Source organism: Ambystoma mexicanum, chromosome 8, assembly GCF_040938575.1.
Source record: "Ambystoma mexicanum isolate Mex_15411 chromosome 8, UKY_AmexF1_1, whole genome shotgun sequence".
NCBI lineage: Eukaryota > Metazoa > Chordata > Amphibia > Caudata > Ambystomatidae > Ambystoma > Ambystoma mexicanum.
The window spans coordinates 312,585,120-312,606,276 of NC_090929.1; the positions used below are offsets into that span (position 1 = coordinate 312,585,120).

The 21,157-nt window shown below is 44.8% G+C and overlaps 1 protein-coding gene across 1 annotated transcript in view; it reads right to left on the reverse strand.

Moving 5' to 3' along the window:
- The window catches only part of LOC138471872 (dual specificity testis-specific protein kinase 2-like), a 516,102-nt gene that overhangs the window by 104,125 nt on the left and 390,820 nt on the right, over window positions 1-21,157 (reverse strand). The window contains exons 6-7 of the mRNA XM_069609731.1: window positions 8,936-9,109; window positions 4,789-4,872 (exon numbers count right to left, since the gene is read on the reverse strand). Of these exons, the coding sequence (XP_069465832.1) occupies window positions 4,789-4,872; window positions 8,936-9,109 (258 nt within the window). The remainder of the gene's footprint in view (window positions 1-4,788; window positions 4,873-8,935; window positions 9,110-21,157) is intronic.

The window sequence follows — 21,157 nt, forward strand, 5'->3', positions numbered from 1 at the left end:
AAAACCACAACCTCTGGTGGCGGTGCCAGCCGTGCACTTGCCTTTTTTAAGGTAAAAAAACGCATAATGCCTTGAGGTTGGTTAGTACCAGTATAGAAAAAGGCTCATGGTGGTCTCTGATAAACAGGAGGTTTCATTAGCCAGAAGAAACGTCTCGACATTCACTATCTTTCACATGAACAATGTTAGGTCTACGGGACAATATTCCTCATAAATAAGATGGATGGCAAGTCCAGTAAACAATGTACTTCTACATCCACAATGCCTATGATGGTCAGGGAAAGACACAGACAAATTAGGATTCAAGCAAGCCCGCGTGTAGGCATTACCACAAGCACACGGTGGCAGTTCACTTTATCATACCAGCAACGAGAGGCAAAGAATCTGAATGGCAAGGGCAGATTCCTAGAGGCGTCTCATCGCCCCTTTTACTTTACATCCAGACCGTGCACTTGAGGAGCAAGACGGAGGATGAAAGCACACAGCCTCAGTCACTTATACACTCCATATTGTTTTGTGGAGGAGCAAGACGGAGGATGAAAGCACACAGCCTCAGTCACTTAAACACTCCATATTGTTTTGTGGAGGAGCAAGACAGAGGATGAAAGCACACAGCCTCAGTCACTTATACACTCCATATTGTTTTGTGGAGGAGCAAGACAGAGGATGAAAGCACACAGCCTCAGTCACTTAAACACTCCATATTGTTTTGTGGGACCCAATTTACTATTTCCTGTCGGATGAACAGTTTATTCTCGCGAGTACTGCGGTCATGTGCCTTACAGGTGAACACCCCTAACGTTTCTGTTTCTTTCACGGTCTCGTCCCCTTTCTACCATGCTAGCTTCTTCCCTGAAGTCACAGTTTGTATTCAATCTGAAATGTACATGACAGAGGGAGAGGGAATAATTTACGCAGTGGGTTTGGATATGATAGGTTATTTATAACGCACTTAATACCCAGGAGGTTTCTAAGCACGGACCGGGATCGAACCTGTGGTGCTCAGTGTCGTCTTGCTTTCAAGACGAGCACGTTCCCCTGAGCTATCCTCCCGAGATAGTCTGCTCATTCCATTTCTTTTCTGTTAAAAAAGCAAGTAGTCTTGAAAGGCTAATAGTTGTATTACAAAAATGCATATTTTGTTATGCATGTTTTCAGCACAACATAGGTCCCTTTTTATTTATTTAGTGATTTTGTACAGCGCACTCGCTGCTTTTAGGTGGATTCAGAACGCTTTATGGATGTACAGTGGGTGTGACAAGTATCTTCTTGGATGTTGGGACTGATAGGCCTTGTACACTTCCTGGAAGATGTAGGTTTCTCGCCCCTTGTAGAATTCACTGTACACCGTCCCAAGGGGAAGATAAACAGACATATCAGAACACGTGTGGCAGAATAATAAGATTAGTAATGTCCCATATACCTCGGGTGGCTTTGAATTAAGCCTTTCCTTCATAACGGGACCTTGGACTAGTGATGTGCTCATTATTCCTAGCAGGTAAGCTTTCTTAGATAAAATCCTGAAAGGTCATGCCAGCAGGTCCCTCAGCAATGAAGGGCCGCGCAGTCCCAACTTTGCAGAAAATAGACCATAAAAAACGCTCCCAACAGCCATGTCCCGATCACCAGCAATTGCATGCAACTCCAACCCACAGAAAGACTTGGTTCATTGACCAATCCATACATTTTCCCACAGACCACTTCAACCCAAATAGAAAGTCATTTGCAAAAAAGGGACACCTATTGTATAACCCTCTTTGCAAACTCCATATCCTGCAAGTCTCTTGTTGGGCTCATTATCGAGCTAATTGAGCACCTCCTATTCAAATGCATCACCAGCCTAACCTCCTTGTCTATCTAAGTCCTTCTACACCCACCTCCAAAAATCACATTCTTTACTTTAAAAGAAACAAACCCGGTTCAACTTTTGCTAAACCTTTTAGAATGAATGCGCCTCCTCAGCATTGAGAACATATTGGCAGACAACCCTTGGCACGCCTACTAGCAAGATTACTATTGGGTTAGCTAACCTTATCATGAACTGGTCACACTCATTCATTCATTCACAGCTGGTAGAAGAAACTGATCACTGACCTTGCTGATGCCAGAGACGAGGCCCTTCACTGCCGATTAGAAACTTCAATGACCTTCAGCTCACTATTTTGCTGGACGAAATCTTAATCATCTAACTTTCCCCCAAACAGCTGTCCGTCAGGTGACAAAAAGGGTCACAAACACTCTTTTTGCTCCCCTATGGCCACCACATACTGAATATTCCATAGCTACGCCCAACATCTGGCAAACCAAAGACTTGCAACACCTGAAAAGACAGGGCATAGTCAAAACATGCACTGGCACGCCTTGCAACTCTGCATGGCATGCTAAAGCCATGACCTCGATTACAAGCAGTCCTTGCTCAGGATCACACACACCTGCACACCCAGTAGTGCGAATGCACACAAAACTACCAAGAAGCTGTTCAGTGTGCAGAAAACTAGCAAGGTTTCCACTATCTTCAACATCGCCTCTCCCCGCTCAAAAGCTGGCCTTTTTAAAAAAAATAGACACAATGAGCCATCCTTCCAACAAAAACCTTAAATCCAACTGGTGTACTCCTGACAACAATGTTACAGAGATCACAAAGTGATCTTCATGCCCCAAATAAGCAAACTGGGGCAATAGGCATCGATCCACTATAAGAACTAAACCTTTTTCCAGATACAGATGTTTGTAAGATAATGTCCACGCTCAAATAACATTGAAAGTCCTTCTGCGGGATGGAAGGGACTGTACTTTGACCCCTCGCACCCCAGCTGGCCTAGTGACTGCTCCTTTTGCTTAAATCTAATATAACAAAGCCCTATTGTAATTTTGTACCATAAAGCAGCACTGGTATTTGGGCCGGCTCTCGCCGGATCCAAGATCCGGCACCAGATGTGTAGCCGGATCTCGGATCCAGACAGAGTCAGCCGCCCCAAACCCATGCTCTGCGCTGGGGGGTGGGGAGAAAGTGCCCTCAACAGCATGGAGAAGGGGGGCAGAGCAGCACATTGTCGCCATGAGCAGCCCCTCCATTCAGAATGTAGCGCACAAACTGCTAATGATGGGCCAATAGTCACTGAATGGTTTCGTGCCTGCATTCTGATGGGAGGGGAGGTGTAGTGGGGTGTGGGTATTTGGCGTGCATTGTAGGCAGCTTTGCCTCTCTGCAGGTATGTGTGTGTGTATATTCTTTGACACAAGACTTGCACTCTGACTCACTTTGATACAGGTTACAGCTGCAGGAAAAGCAAACTAACTTCCTCTGGTGACCCTGTGCAAGGGGTCACAAGAGGAAGTTGCAGTCCTTAGGCACAACCCGGTTTATTTATTTATGCAATGTTTGTCGGATACCTACCTGTAACCGACAAACATTGCATGAATAAATACCCCTATTAACATTGAAATTATCCCACACGATGCAGCAACCCAAATGCTTTCAGAGGGGAGCTGCAGGAGCTGTTCTGGGTGAGGTTCAAGTAAAAGAAAATGTTGCTTATGGCGAACAAAAATCAGCAGTTTTTAAGAATGAGGTTGCAGGACAATCCCTCGGTTTAAACCAAGATTTCCCCAGAGATGATCTGCTCTTTCACCATTAGCTAGAGTCATTGCTCTTCTTAAAGATTCTTTCACAGTCTGATTAAACTACTCCTCTGCATGAGCTCAGATCACAGTGCAGGCTAACATTGCTGTTAGTAGTTTAGTGGCACAGATGGCTGTTACCATTTGCTCCCATGTACATGTGCCTGTCGGACTGGGCCATAAAATGGTCTCGGGCACCAATGAAAAAGTGTCCCACAGTTGTAAATGGCAATTCATTCCTTTTCTGACCCTGTTTAATAGTACCCAAGGGAGATTTCTTTTATAAAATGGGATGCAAATTGTACATTTTAAAGAATATTTACTCAGCAACACTGGTCAAAACTATTATCTGCATAGTGAAGTAACTCATCAACAGTGCCATGGAAGTGGTTTAAAGTGGAATTGATAAATAGTTTAGAAAAGAAGCAGCATGAAAGAAATTACACCGCTTTGAACTATTATTTTGGACATTTCATTTGATCGGAGGCCAACTGCCAGCTCTGCCCCCCTAAACCATGCCTCCTTGGCACCGCCCCCCCCCCAAAGTCCGCCCCCACCCCGGCCCTTGTAGGATCCCCCACCAATTATTTTCCATTTCCACCACTGCCATAAAGTGCAATCCTATTAACCTCTTATGTGCAACACTCTACTGCCTCGTGAAGCTTGGTCCGCGCTCAATAGATACCCAATATAATAAAATGGAAAAATACTGAAAACAAAATGTGCCCAGGACAAAGGAAACAGCTTTTTTATTCGGCATCAGGCCAGCTACTAGGTCAGTGATATTACTTCCCGAAGCCAGGCCCGCGCGCAATAATTACCCTAATGACCATACAAATAATAGTGACTTGCCCATCGCTCACGTTTTCTAGCCATCAGTTGTGTCAGTAATTGTATATGGGTTCGCGAAGCCTCTGCAGTAAGGTCCTCCACATATGGTGGTTGGCAGATAGAAGTTCGTGTATAAAAAAAAACTGGTAAAAATAAATTCGGGGTAGGAGAGGTGGCTGTTCGTAACATGCATTTTATTTTCCGTGTTGGACCAAGAATGCTCAGACATACCAATAATTCGCCATTGCGTTAGTACGGCATATATTTCATCCCGTGGCTATTCAATAACATAAGTAGACGATGACAGTGATTATGTGACGGGGTTATATATATTACCTGTGTCCTAGGCAGCACTTCCGGGTCTGCAGGGATGCGGCCCAGTATTTCACACAGGACTATGCCGAAGGAAAAGACATCAACCTGGAAGAGAAGGAAAGGGGGGGGGGGTCTAAGATTACACAGGGAAGCAAAGAACTTAAAAACATACAATAACACTGCAGATGTGTCCCCCTGCCCATTATGGTGGAGCCAATAGTGCGGGACAGGCCGCTCCTTGGAATTCAGCCTGGCACATACTAAGGGCCTAATTCGCAGAAGCGTTTTATAATGGCAAAACCCCATAGGAAAACGCTATGTGGATTAGGGCCCGAATGCAGTAGCTGTCAGGCTGAGCCTTCGGGATCACCCCCACAGTGCAACATCCACTCTTTGGGGATATAGCATATGCCAGTAGGTACCCCCATGTGTGGCGGGGCACGCATTACGCTAAACCTTGCATGTGAGTACGCTTTGGCAGAGACTAGAGAGATGGGCATGACATGGGACAGGCACTAAAGTGGGTCAATGGAAAGAGAAATTAAGCAGTTCTGATGACCCCAATGCCACGGTAGGGCACTACAGGGGCAGCAAGACGTGGCTTGGGGCAGTTCAAGAGGTGGCGTGGGGCATTTCTGGGGAAATCCGAGTGAAATGGGGCAACACAAGGGGTAATGGGACAGGCCATGGAAGCAGATGACAGTGTGATGTCACATGGAGCGACGTTACCGGATGTGAACAGCATTAGGCCATTTCAGCAGCCAATAGGATGTGGACATGGCAATGTTCTGGGGGCAAAGTGAGTATGGTGTGGCACATCATTGACTCCCATACCCACCCACCTGCTGCTTCGTAATGCCAATCTCAGGGCTGAACAGAAATAGCCAGCTTGGCGGTCATGGCCACAATGATTCATAGTGTTAGGTAAAAGGGTACGCCACTGTCCACTGGAGCCCGGCTCCTACATGGCTTCACTCCTTACTCCCCCATCCTGTAACAGCTTCTCTCCTTCACCTCTTCAGTCATCAGATGGTTATGCTCTGCTCCCAGTTCACCTAATGGCACAAAGGGAATGGGGACTTCTCCCCTTTTTAGTTTTGGCTATTAACTGGTGCTAACTATTGCATTAGAGTACAGCTAGGGATAAATGGCTTAAGAGGAGGGACACAAAGCTTGTAGGTGTTGTCTGGTTATTTATCCACCTATTGACTGCCCACGGCCAGGGTAATCCCTTTACCAAATCTCACCCACTTCCCGCACAAATCCCATTCTACTGGGATCTCTTTAAGATAGCTTTATAAAGCCAATCAATTTATAAGCACTATGTGCTTCACTGATGGCATGTTAAAAACAAGCATTGGCAAAGCCAACAGTTTTGGCTTGTGTATAGCATTAGCCATTTGCCAAGATATTCTTTTTATTTTCCTGGGTGCTTGCACCATTTTGCAGCAGCTACCATAGATTTATGTGTTTATTGTTTGCTTGTTAGGCTCTTATACAATAAGAAATACTGTTTCAGAGCTCCCGCAGGCCAAGGAGGGAGCAGGAGTGGAAAATACATTATATACAATACATAAGAGCAGTGGGGGGTGAGGGAAACGGGACGAACCTATTATGCCTTGTGATTATTCAGAACATGCAAGTGCAACAAGGAAGAAGGCAGGGGTCAGTGCTGTGGAGTCTGAGCTCACGGGTGAGCCACAGATGAAGTGCTAGGAATGTTGAGTGCTACACGCCCAGGAGCCGTGAGGGGTGTAAGTGCGAGCAGCCAGGGTGGAGGGTGTGAGTGCAAGTGCAGATAGACAGGAGCTGGGCCAATTGGGGTCACATTTAGCCTCTGGGGGAAAGTGAGAAAAAGGAGAATTCCTTTGAGAAGGAAGAGCTGAAAGTAGGACTTCTTGGCAATGTCCCGAGTGGGAGGGAGGAGTTGAAGATGACTCCAAGGTTTCTGGCTTCAGAAGGGTGTGCAGGGGGGAGAGCCCAAAGCAGAAGGCCAGAGTGAAGGGAAGAAGGAGGGAGCCGGTGTCCCGATGGGAATGATCTCGGTTTTGCAGGCGTTGGGGCAAAGATCATTGGCGGTGCAGCAGGACTGGATGGCAGATAGGCAGTCAGGGAAGATGGAGGGTGAAAGAGTGTCGGCAGAGAGTTTGAAAAAGAGATGCGAGTCATCTGAATAACACTTGAAATTTGAAGAGGAGGAGATGAGGCGTGCAAGCAGAGCAAGGTAGATGTGAAAGCCATGAGGAGAGGATAGAGCCCTGGGGGACACCACAGGTGGAGAGGGAAGAAGGCGAGGAGAAAGTGCAGAGGATGACTTGGGAAGAGCGGTCAGTAGTAAAGATGTCAGCCAGTCCAGTGCCCGTTCCGAGATACCAAGGGCATCGTGGAGCCTTTGTATGAGGATGGAATGGATGACTGTGTCAAAGGCAGTGGAGGGATCGAGTAGGATGAGGACAGCAGGGGAGTTTGAGTCCAGAAATGCAAGCAGTTCTTCACGGGTGTTCAGAAGAGCAGTTTCCGTGCCTCTGGATGCTCGGAATCCGGATTGATGGTCATGGAGAACCCCAACAAGTTCAGTGTGTGAGCTGAGCTGGGGCAAAACCAACTTCTCCAGCAGTTTCCCCAGGAAGGAGGTGATGGAACTAGGACGGTAGTCGGAAGGGCAGGTAGGATCTGATGAAGGTTATTTCTGGAGTGGGCGCACAATGGAGTGTTTAAGGGAGAAGGGGAAAGATCCTGTGATGAAAGAGTGATGGGGAAATCAGCGAGAGCAGGGGCAAGGGAGCCAATGTTATCCTTGATGGTCCTGGATGAGCAGGAGAAACCCTGCTTAGAAAGGCCTTCATGGAGCGGACAACTCTGGTAACTTCTTCAGGTGTGACTGGGTGAAGCAGGAGAAGGAGGAGGGAGGGGGCAGTGGGGATGAAGGTGAGGGGTTATAGGACCGGTTGTGAGGGGGAGTAGGAAGGGAGGTAAGCATGTCCTGGGTTTTGGAGGCAAAGTGCGAGGCCAGTGCATTGCAGAGGGACTTAGAGCGAGAAGGGGAGGAGGAGGCTGAGGAGGGGTTGGCTAGTTCCCTGCAGATCTTGAAAAGTTCAGCCGTGTTATTGAATGCACTGGAAACCTGTGCCTGAAGGTGGGCTCTTTTCTTGGCACAGATGGAGTGTCTGTATTGCCTTTGTATCAATCGGCAGGCCAGTTTATCAGAGGATGAGCCAGAGGTTTGCCACTTCTGTTCTGCTGCCCTGCACTTATGTTTCAGGGCTGCAAGTTCGGTGTCCAACTTGATGTTGGAACTATGGTTCGGTGTCCATAGATGGCTAATTACTACCACTTTGCCAGTAGCTGGAAAATGCATTTCGCATGCCTACACAAAAGCCCAAATTGTTGGCATTGGCAATGCTTGTTTATGCTGCTGCTTGGTCCTCTTCAACCCAGTGGACATCTTTTAAATGTTTAAACCAATTATTTTTACCCTTATTTAATTAAATTGCACACATTAAACACTAAGAGTTTGCTGTGTGCTTCATAATCGAGGGTTAAGACTTGAACCTGGCACTGCAGGCAGGATCTAACTGCTTTAGTGCCCTGTGGGAGAGGGTACTAACTGGGTCAATGTCCCTTAACCCTTAATGGCAGTCTGCACTTTGATCAAGACAGTACCTGCTAGCACCTTCTGTGCAGCCATTGGGTTTAACATAACAGAAGAGGGCCCTGGGCATGGTTACAAAATGGCTGCTTCACCATAACACTGCATAATGAATGCTGAGCGTCTCCCTAAGCCAATATTCCACCCTGCAACGCATCTTCTTCAATTGGCATTACCCTGCTGAGTTTTTATTTTCTATTTCATCCTTTGGGGTGCCATTTTATCTTACAGTCAAAGGAGGCCGAAATGACTAACAGATCTTAAATTCTGTTATATCACTTTCTGGTACACTCATTAAGCTTTGCCTCAGACCCATAACGCAGGCGAAGGCCAATACATGGTCTTAGAGCCCACCCCCTTGGCTGACATGCCTCTTTGAGCCCACCTTAGATGGCAGTGCACGTGATAAAGTTGGACTTCGAAGGACGGTTTATATCCTGCACCCCCCAATTCAACGGGAAATCTAGTTACATAAGCATAGTAGAGCCACTCCCTTACTCCGAGGACCTCCCGGCATACCTTTCGGTCATAGGGCTCTCCTCGAAGCATCTCCGGTGCCATCCAGAAGGCAGAGCCCACTAGGGAGAGTTTCCTCTCCGCGTTCTTCACTGGCACTTCCACCACCTCCCGGGCCAGGCCAAAATCCGTCACTAGGGCCTCGCGCCCCCTGGGCGTCTCACGAATAAGGCAGTTCTGCAAAAGGAGGACAGAAAAAAAAATAACATATCTGGCAGCTGTAAATGCTATACAAGATTGTCCAGACATTTCCTAATTCGTTCAAGAGTTTTACAAAGTATATTTCAAAGAAAAATATTTGAGTCCAGTAAAACCTTGCACATAAAACATGGCAAATTAAGAATTACTTCTAGATAATGGGACATTTCCTTTGCCTGACAACTCCCAGAACTAACTACCGTCGATCAATGGTGCTTGGCTTCCTGTATCTTTATTTATTTTCTGAATTGGGTGAACAAAGTTAACCTTACACAAGACATCGAACACATAAGTGAATAAAAATCAATAGAACATATTTAAAAGAATACTTATTACATATGCACAGAATGAATACAAATTAGTTTTACATTTAGTAGAGTTAAAAAGCCATATAAAAGTAGTTTGGTAAAGTGATTAATGACTACTTAGTGAGATGTTAAACTATTCAAAGGAGAGTAAAACACATTATTCAAGGCAATGTATTATTAGCCAACATCATGATTATTTTCACCATCCAACAAACATCTAATTAATTTGGTACAAACATTTTGGAACTGCAATTGTTAATGTGACTTACCGCTGGATAGTCCTAACCAAAATTCCAGTTTTAAGAGTCAACCCTCATTCTCTAAACATGTTGCAAAAAATGTGATCTTTGTGCAATATCGGGCATTGTATCAGCAGATGATTTAAAGATTGAATGAAGTCTAATTGTTTACAAAAATAGCGGAAGTGGAAGTGGGCGAGAGCGACTGGGAGCGGTGCTCCTCTTTTTTTTTTAAATTAAGTTTTACTGTTCCCATACTTTTATTTGAAAAAGAAACCGTTAGGGAATGGTTTCGTTTTCAAATAAAAGTGTAGGAAGAAGTTGAAACTTGCACTTTCAGGGCACTGCACTGAACGTTCTCTTAAACAGCAGGTGCATGTGTTTGGGGGTTTGTATTGTGTGTGGGAGGGGGCGTGGTGATGGGGTGTGTGGGGAATGGCTGCAGGCCAGCAGGGAACATAGGTCCACTACTTCTTTTCGTACACTTCGACCACTGAAAAAGAGCAATCGCTGTCTGGTGTGTCACAATTGGAGAGGAAATAAATGATCTCTCCTGTAGGAATCCGATTCAAATTGAAACGTAAGAATTGTATCCTCCAATATGTGTTGGGGAATTGCTGTAAATTACGTGGGAGAGTTTCTAACAGTCTATCAATCATTGAAAGACTTCTATACAGTGTGTAACGAGTGTTGCTTTCAATAGCTTCGCACCAAGCTTTTAACTTGCGTTGTATTATTAATTTAAGGTTCTAATAACTTGAATACCCAATAGGATACCTTTGCTTTTGAGTGCATAATTTAGATTTGGGCTTGGTTTCCCATCAAGCACGACTTTTTGGAAATCACAAAAAATAGAGTTTAGATGAGGGTGAAGTATAAATATGCACACAAAAAAAGAAATCAAGATTTTCCACATTATCCATCCTTCCAATGAAACGAAGTCTAATTCATAATAGCGAATAAATATAATCGGAAAACAGTTGGGTAAAGACAGATTTCTTCCACATAATGCTTTACATTTTTTCAAGGGATTATTCATATACCAAGTGATATATCTCTTGTCCATAGAGCAATGCTGGAATTTTCTTTAACTTAAAACCTGCAGTATGTTTAGTGAATTCGTTTTATTTGGGAGACAAATGTATTCGCTTTATCCTGCAACATTTGTAGTGGGTCAGAAGGACGCAGTCTCTTAAAGGACATTTCAGAGTTGTTTTTATTAAAGAATACAAATAATGCCTAACTATGGGGCATTCCCCATCTAACAAGGTGCTCGTCAGTCATCTGTGAATGTCCCAAAGAATCAGTCCAAACTAACCCTGACTTTACAACTATTCTAGCAGCTAAAGAAAGGAGAATGGCTCCCTTTTCCTGGACTTTGCTTCACGCAAACATCTTCTTTCCACTTAATATGTGATTTTTAAATAGTCACTTGTGACATCTTTGATCAGTTTGTGTGGCTCTTTAAGGATTTTATTATACTTCTATTTCTTCTCAACTCCAGGTCTCTTTGACCTTATACTTGTATCTTGTTAACGGTTTCTGTTTTCTGGTTATCTCCCTCTTTGCTTCTACAATAAAAGGGTGTTCTTTGCCTTTCCCAGGGTGTGATATCCAACCTTTATCATTCTTTCTTGGGCTATTCATCCATTCTGCTTAATCCATGATATTCTTTCTCTTTATAGTCTCTGTCTTTGAACATGCATGTCTGTCCACCTTTCTTCTTAGGTGTTTTTGCCTGTCTTTATTTTCTCTTGATTTTTATGGTAGCCAGGATTCCTCTCATTCTTATCTTTCACTTCTCTTGCTTTCAATATTATACTTTCTTTAACTTGACTGGGTCAAGTATGAGTAGTCCCATAAGGATCCTCATTCAATGCCAGCTCGGTCACTACTTTTGACACGCTCCTCCCTGAGGGCTACAAGATCCTCTCCAAGCCCAGGTCTAACCGGTCTGGAGGCAGAGTGGCCCTTGTCTACCCTGAATGGGTCCCTGCTTCCATCATACCCACTCAATTCTACTCCTCCTTTGAATGTCTTGTCTGCAAGCTTTGCGTCTCACCTACCCTCTAGCTCACTCTTGTTACCATCTACAGGACTCCTGGGCTGATCACCCCTTCCTTTTGGAGTGGGTTAACCTTGCCTCCTCGCTTATAACCTCTACCTCTAGGCTTCTCTTCCTCAGAGACTTCAATATTCATCTTGATGCTCCTGATGCAGCCACTCTACTCTTCCATAACCTCTGCGACTCTCTCCCTCACTATTCTTCCCTCTGGCCCTACCCACTCAGCCTGGCACACTTTGGATGCGCTGATCTCAGCCAATATCTCCTTCTCTAACCCTCTTGCTGCTCCTCTCTCCTGGTCTGAACACGCTCTCCTCCAATCTGGAGCTCCTGGGCTCCGTGGTTAAGCCTCTGCCCGCACTGCCAGTCTCCTTCTCTGCTATTCGACCAATGAAGCGAGTGTCAGTAGCTGCTTTTGCCTCCTCCTTGATCCCCCCCCAGTCCTACTATTCACTACCACACTGATTCAGCTCTTGCTAGCTTTCACCTCTCCATCACCCTTGACATTCTTGCCCCTGACACGAGGATCCACATGAAGTCTGCTCCAAGTGCAATACGATTCCAACCTAGACTTGTTGAAACGCAAGTGCAAAGCAGCGGAGCAGAAGTGGTCGGCTTCCATCACAGCCTCTGACAAACTGGCCCATCGCATGCTCCAAAGGCAATAAAGACTCTACATCCGCTCCAAGAAATGGGCCCATATCCAATCCTGCATCTCTGGGGCCACAAACACAGCTGAACTTTTCAAAATCTGAAAGAAACTTGCCAATCCTTCTGCAGTCTCCACTTCTCCTTCCTTCTTGGGCCTCTGCAGGGCATTGGCCCACCATTTCACAACCAAAACTCAGGACATCATGTCCTCTAATCCCCTCTCTCCCCTGCACCCCCCACCCGCTGCTACCCCGCCTCACCCATTGCACCTGATGAGGTCATCAAGTCTGCTCTATGAAAGTCTGCTCCAAACAAGTGCTTCCCTGCTCCTCTACAACCATCAAGGACAACTTTGCCTCTCTCCTTCCTTGGCAAAGTTCTGTAATCACTCCTTTGCCACTGGCTCCCTCCCCTCACCCTTTACCCCTCAAGCACTCCCTTGTACACCCCCTCCTAAAAAAGCCATCTGCACAGACAATTGAAGCGATCACTCACCACAGACTCATGCTATCGCCAGAGGTGGTTCTCTTGGACATTACACAACCGGACTGCTATCCGAGATCAGGCCCAGCCGCAAAACTGATCCCCCAGCTCCTACTTGCGGCTAAGATCTCACTCGCCCGCAAAATGGAAATCTAGAGAAGGCCCCCTAATCCCTTTATGGTGGGCCAAGATCTGGGACATCCTTGTAGCCAAAAAAGTCACCGCTGCCAAAAATGGGACATTACACCACTTCATGGATTGCTGGGACCGAGTCCTGGAATACGACAAGACCTTCCCAGCCAAGACCTTCCAGCCACAGCAAGCAAGACTCACGCCACGGACCTAGCAGCAGATGGAAGAGCCTGCAAAGAGGAACGGACTCAGAAGAAAGGAAACAAGAGACCAGTTTGATCTCCAGGGGGAGGGGTAGGAGAGGGGAAACATGGGGATAGAGTGATAATATTGCCACTGTACAAAAGTTACAACTGTATGCCGCTGCAGCCAGACTTAAATAAAGTTGTTAAAAAAAGCCATCTGCGGACCCTTCCTGCCTGGCTAACTACTGCCCTATCTCCACTACCCCCTTCTTGGGCAAACTCCTGGAGAAGCTGTTTATCTCCCAACTAATCAAACACACTGATTGTGTTGGCTGCCTCCACGACCACCAGTCTGACTTCAGAGCAGCCAGAGGCACGGAACCTGCTCTCCTAAACACCCGTGATGACCTGCTCTCAAATCTCAACTCCAACTATCCTTCCACCATTATCCTCCTCGATCTATCCTCTGCCTGTGACACAGTCAATCATTTCATCTTCATAAATCAGCTCTGTGATACCCTGGGCATCACAGACTGGGCACTGGATTGGTTGACCTCTTTCCTCTCAAATCAGCCCTCCCAAGTGCAACTGGGCCTTTTTCTCTGCTCTACCCCAATCCCTCAGGGCTTTACCATCTCGCTGTGGCTTTTCAACATTTACCTTGCCCCTCTTGCCCACTTGATCTCCACCTTCTCTCCTCATTTTCAGTGTTATGCTGACGACACACAGCTCTCCTTTAAGATTCCCTCCTCTTCCTCCTCTCCCATTCCAGACTGTCTGACTGCTATTCAGGCATGGTGTGCTGCCAACGATCTCTGCCTTAATACCAGTAAGACTGAGATCCTTCACATTGGAACTCCTACCCCCCTCCTTCACTCTGGCTGCCCTCCTTGGGCCCCCTCCCCCACCCTTGTGTGAGGCTAAAAATGTGGGCATCATCTTCGACTTCTCTCTCTCGTTCTTAACTCATATCGCTGACCTTGCCAAGAAGGCCCACTAACAGCTTCACCTCCTCCGAGCCATTCACCCTGTCCTCACCTTACCCCATAAACGTAATGTCTCTAGAGCTCTGGTTCTCTCAAGGATTGATTACCAACAGCCTCTTCCTTAATCTGCAACTTTCCTCCCTCTGTCCTCTCCAACTAATCCAGAATAGGACTGCAAGACTTATCCTTGGCCTCAAGCCCAGGCACTGCATCTCTCCACTGGTGATGCAAGGATCAAATTCAAGACCCTCTGCATCATCCACAAGACTTTCTGGGGCCTGGAACCTCACTACATCCAATATTCTCTCCCTAAATACCTCCCTGCTAGAGCCCTTTGATCCACTAGCTCCAACTTTCTGCAGATCAGACGTTTCTCCAAGCAGAGAGTGTGGGGTATATCTCTCTTTGTGCATTTGCACAATCCGAATGTCACAAGGCCTAGTAGGACCGTTATTATTGTTTTCTCCTCTGTTACCCCAGCCCCTCTTTTTTGTCTTGTGGCACCTGGAAACACTTTCTGCTGTATGCCATACAAATGTCCAATAAATTAAAAAAAATGTATTAAATTCTCTTACTTTCAACGTTATGCTTTAGTTTCGACTGGGATGAGTATGAGTGGTTCCATAACGACACCCGCCGCCCCCCCCCCTTGCTTCCTCCCGGGTCTCCCATTCCGCCAGTTACCTGGTATTCTCAGGTATAACATCACAAGGACCTCTTTGCTTGGGCTTGGTTCCCTTCTTCCCCTGCTCGGCTTCTCTTACTCCTTCGTGGTGTCCCATACTTCGTATCCTACTTTTAGACGTCTGTCCTGCTCTTCAAGTTTCGTGATGTTATGCGGTTTCAACCGTGTAATGGTATCAGCGTAGTTCTGGGGAACGGCAGTCCTTCCTCCAACTCCCCCCCACCCTCCTTTCAGGATATCCTTAAGGGAGTTCCTCAGAGGAACGAGAGCCATTGTCCACACAGGGGGAGTCTCCCCCGGTGAGGTCCCACTTGCCTTGACCCCTAGGGAAGGTGTTGCGAAGTAGGCTCACCTCTATAGCCTGACAGAGGTGGGGGGGAGGGGGTTTGGTTTTACTGCAATAGATTACCAAATCATTTTTCACGGCGTAATGGTGGATGGTATTAATTAGACGTTGGAGACCTAATTGTGCCTGATCTGAAAGTATCACGTCATCAGTGTATACCAACAAGTACATCTTTAAAGAGTTTAGTCGTGGGATGGCAAAGGATGAACCCACTAAGCAGTCCCCCGTGTCGGATAGATATATTTTGAACAATCAGGGGGCCAACACGCATCCGTGCCAAAGACCTCCCAAAGTGGGAAACTCTTGAGAAACCAAATTTGTTGATGTGCGTCCATAATGAGGCATATAAGAATGGCTAAAAGTGCTTTCGGAATGTGCAATTGTTTAGTTTTTCCAATAAAAGTGATTTATTAGCTGTATCACATGCTAATCAAGAATCAATGCACGCTACAAAGATGGGTGATGTATGTTTAGACCATGCACATTGCTGTTAGCCATCCATAATAAAACCATTTAGAGTTGTACCCACCCCCTTTCTAAATCCTGTTTGAAATGTATTTAAACAATCTGTTGATGTTGCCCATTGCTCCAAGTCACGGAAGAACAAAGCAGCAAATATCTTTCTTTCTGCGTCTAAGAGTGCAATAGGACGGTAGTTAGCAGGATTTAATCAGTCCCCTTTTTTTATATATGGGAGTGATGGTTAATTTCCAGGATTTAAGAGTTGTATTATTGGCAATTATGTTTTTAAATAACACAATGCTTTGGTGCCCATAAATCCAGGGCATTTTTGAGAAAGTAGTTACTTGAGCCATTCAGACCGAGCACCCTACAATCCGATGTTTCCTTAATAAGTACTTTATATCCTCAATATTAAATTTTAATGCACAGTTCGCCGATATTGAAGCGTTTGACACCTGGGCATTATAAAGTGTGTTTGAAATAGGATTGCAATGCAAATCAGCCTGGTTTTGACTCAATCTATTAGGACAGGCTCCCAAAATTAGGCACGTGTTTAGTAGTAATGATTTGGAGCATCAGTTCCGCGTCATTCTGCAGGAGCAATTGTGGTAACCTTTATGCCAATTTTTATATTGCTGTTGCAATAGACAGGATTTCTCAACTTTATCTGATGAGAAATATTATTTTTTAATGTATCATACTTGACCTCAGATCTGGTTTCTTAGATTGTGCAACATATTGATGTACTTTAGATCTATAATTACAAGGTGGCTTTGAGTTTCAATCAGTAGAATTATTTTAAAGGTAGTAAATTAGTCTGGCGTTAAATATTTCATTTTTGTTATAGCTGTTTTACTAAAAAAAAAAACTCTAATCTATTGAATGAGGTTGAATATTGTATTTTCAGGGCAATCCTCTTTCTTGTCTGGAGGGCTATCCTTTTTATTTATGGTCTTCAGTTTTAACTTTGCAGTAAGAAAGTCATGGCCACTCAATTATGTTTCCTGTACAGCAAAGTGTTCACATAAAGATGGAGATAAGCATAGATAGTCAATACATTACCTCATTTTGTCATTGTGCCAAATATTTTTGCTTGGGATGTCACCGTGTACTTTTCCATTAGTGATTTGTAGCTCCCTTCCTCTTATACTTATCTGTTTGAAAATACTGTGTCCCTTTTGAAAATATGTAGTTTTCGTCTGATGCAGCTATGCAATCAGTTAAAATAATCATCCTGGGCACACATTCCAATCTGAGAAAACTAGGCCCAGATTACTCAAGTTTTAAAATTGATGGGAACTTTATCAAGGTGGCCAAGCAGGTCAAGACACTTGGCTTCTATTTGGACGTCACCCTCTCCTTCAACAAACAGGTGAACCCATTAGCATCAGCCACTGCTTATACATGTAAGCTTATCAGAGCTGGCAAACATTTTATCTCAGATGACAATTGCATTATTTTAGCCAGAGCCCTTATTCTATCTAGGCTCGATTACTGCAATGCCTTATACATTGGTGCTAATAAGTCTATCCCATGCAGAATCCAAATTCTCCAAAACAATGCCTTGAGAGCAGCTCTAGGTATATCCAAAAGATCACATATATCAAAAATAAGGCGTAACAACAACTGGCTGTCAACCCAAGACAAAATAATCCTAAAAGTTGCCTCCCTTACGCATAAAGCTTTGAATAACGCTGCACCTCGTTACTTGACGGATAGATTTGTAGTTAAAAACTCTTCCAGACCTTCAAGAACCTCTCATATCAATAGCCTTATAATTCCCAGATACAAATGGACTATGGCCGGAGGTGCCAGCTTCCCAGTACGGGCGGCCCAAGTATGAAATTCTCTACCCCATCCTTTACGTATCGAGCAAACCTACCAGAAATTTAGAGCCAGCTACATCAACCAGTTGAATTCCTCTAATAACTAGACATTACTGCTCAGTTCCTTACACCACAAGTACATATTCTATCCATCTGTATATATATTCCTTCCTTATCCTCATCCTGATTATCTGTGTTTACCACTCCCTGTACATTATTATTTGTATTTCATTCTCCATTTCATCATTACTACCTGTGCATTATATTCTACTGTCATTGTATATGTATTCTACCTGTAGATGTGTATTATTGTTTTATTGTGTATAATGTGTATTATATTTTTTTATTTTATCTTCTGCAACCATGTAACCTAAGCTTCTGGGTCTGGTGCATATTATAAATGAATAAAACAAACAAACAAAATCTCCTGCAATTATAAGGACTTGGTTCAATATACTCTGTAAACAATTCTAAGATTAGTGCAATCACTTCTATAAAAAAAGGTTCTTTTGTGGAGTTGGAGGGATTCCAATAAATATTCAAAAATAATACAGGTTTAATAGTAGACTCATCTCTAAAATGTACCTTTATTGCTAACATTCCATAATGTGAATTGGAGAGAATTTCACATTTAGCCAAATTATTGCTCTTGATATCACTCATTAGACCATGCAATGATCTGCCGCCATTGGATCATGTAGCTATTTCTGTGATACATTATATCCATCAAGAGTTACTGAGGTTTGCATCCATACTTCCTGAAGGATCGCTATATTGTCACTTATGAGTTCATGACATAACCGAGTTATTAAAAAGGTTGTGGTGCTTCCTCGAATTCCACGTTAGAAGTGTGTGAAAGATCACTTATGCAGTCTGGTTCCTAAAGTCAGGTTCCCTTACCCCCCGCTCCCCAATTGATCGGGTTCATTTGGCAGAGTTTGTGCGTGCCAGTCCTAATTATGTTTAACATTAGAGGGAGCATTTATGAATTCAACAGTGTGCCATTCGGATATGCACTTGTGACACCGAATTTTAAAAATTGTGCTATTCTTAATGTAGTCAATTAATTTTAGTTTTGGGAGAATGGAATCAGCTAGAGAAATCTTGCTATCATATTGGAACAAAAGGTTGTAACCCATTTGCCCAAGTGCTTTCATTTCCTTCACTATCCTTGTAATTACAACCTTTGAAAGAATTTTCAATAAAACAATATCTAACTGTCAATAAAATACACTTGCTCAATGTCCTTGGATGTTATCAGACGTAGACATGGCACTTCAGACTTTTGACATTGGTGCGGTTTAACACTAGATTGTTAATCGGTTGTAAAATACATACAAATAGCCATTGATTACTAGATTGGGACAGGGTACTAGCCTGTCCCAGGCTAAAGAATTAAAATTAACTTGAAACATGATTTTAGTTGATAAAAAAGCTAGCATGTGGAGGTCTATGCGGGGAGAGGGATTCTTGGTGTACACTTGAATCAAACTGTACAGCTTTTTCAGTAGCTAGAGCCACAGAACCTTCATCATTCGAAACTAGCCTACCCTGTTTTGACAATTTTCTTGCAAGTTTCTTAGAGGGCGGTCGAATAAGTAGTCCACTTTGTGCCTTACATACATTGTTAGTACCCATCTTCGCACCCTGTTCCACTTCCTGAGCCGCCTCTTAAGTCAGGTGCAAATGAGTCACCCGAAATTTTGGGTGGTGATTTTACACTTTGATCAGGCGCAGGTTTTCTTGGACCATGGATGGTAGTTTTTACATTTTCTTGGGTGTTTAGAAAGATTTCTCCAAGTGTAATTTTCCCTATATATTATGGACCCCTCCCAAACATTTTGCTTTTGTTTGACTGACCTAACCTGACTTTGGCCAGTGGAGCATAGCCTTCAGCTGCACTCCCCTGGGATTTTGCTCATTTGTTATGGGGAACCTGAAATGTCCTTCAGACTCTCTGTACTGGGAAACTATGTTTCCCTTAGTCTTTGACTATGTTGCAATTTCTTGGCAACTTACCTGTGCGCCAAGTACCTTACTGTACCGCACACAGGGGTCTTTTCATTTTATGGACATAGACACCCTGTAAGGATTTTTGGTGGTGATACAACTATGCCTAGGAAGAACTGGTGGAAGCAGTTCATTTTACTGGTATTTTTACTTCTTTTTAATGAACCATTCCGCGTTTATCACGTTTGGTCCCGGACGGTGGCCAGTGCTCGGAAATGGCTGTGCCACAAAGTCGTTTGTTCTGTCCTTTGGCCATCTTGTCCGTAGCCTTCACCCAGGTCAAACTGACCCAGGACCTCCTTATTTGGGCATGCAGCCTCCCGCGAAAACTGCCTCTTTCGCGAGTTCCTGCATGTCACATGTGCTAGTGCCCAGGAAGTGGACTGGGACTGTCTGGTCCGAATCCATGCTACGGGTGCCAGGATGTCTGGTATGCCTAAATGACAGACCACCGGGGACCATGATTGGCCCACGCCTGGCGTGCATGCAAGAGAACAGCTCTTTCATTGGTTATCCCAGATTTGAGCATGCAGCTAACCTTGGATAAGAGAAGGGGCTCTGTATCCATTCCAGGTCGATAAACTGAAGTTCACTTTGAACTACAGAAGAAGACGAGGATCCTGAAATGCTGAAGCAGACCTGTGGAAACGCCAGGGGTGCACTGGAAGGTTTGGCAACCTGAGCCTGTTACTGTCCCATCAGACCCCTGCTTTTGTAATTGATGCTGAAGGCCTGCAAGGTCGCTTCAACCCTTTGGAGTAGTGGGAACAACTACTCTTGGCAACTCCTGATTACCCGCCAAAAGAGCCTTCTTGGAAGTGCTTCTGGCATATCCAGTGAACTGACCAGCTCTACCCCGGGGTATCGCATAGGAGCGACGCTGTGCCGAGTTGCGACTCGAGACTGGAGGGATCGTTAGCTTGTGGTCCCGGGCCAGATTTCGTAGTCCTAGCTACTCTGGGTCATGAACAAAGAGTGCGCCATGCCGCAATCCTTTGTGATTCCTACGTCACTACGTTGTGGTGGTGGTCACTGTAGGTGCTTTGCCTATCTGCCCTCCCGTGTCCTGAGCTGAGAAAAGGCTACTGTCCCATCACAGATCATCCTGTCCCGCAGCCGCTGAAAGCCAGATCGCAGAGAAACTGCAGAGCGCAAACCTACACACGACCGTGACTAAACTGGCAAAGTTTGGTCTGACCTGTGCCATGGGGCAGCGAGTACTTGCCTCACTTACCGGTGGCCCCTAGCACAGCCAATACATTTTTTACACATGAGAATCCCTTAAAAGATCCTCACTTGACTGGGCTAACCTGCACTCCGCAGCTATTTCCGAACGTCGAAAGTCGCTCTACCTGCAAGGAGAGACCCTCTGCGAATAAAAGGGACCTTATTCTTCTTCACCTCACGCCCCTTCCTGAACTGCTACAACCCCCTGAAAAGGTTCAATTTTCACTCTTGATCACAACCGTGCGTTGTAAACTCACTGCTGTACTTTTGAGAGCGAGGCTCCCCACTTCATAGGGTTGGACTGCTTCAGTTAGGGTTGGAGTCTGAAGATCGGCCAATGCAATACTTGTGTTAACCCCCCTTCTCTTTTGTGGATGTGTTTTCTCCCATCTTGCATTAGGCTAAAAGAAATTGTGTATATG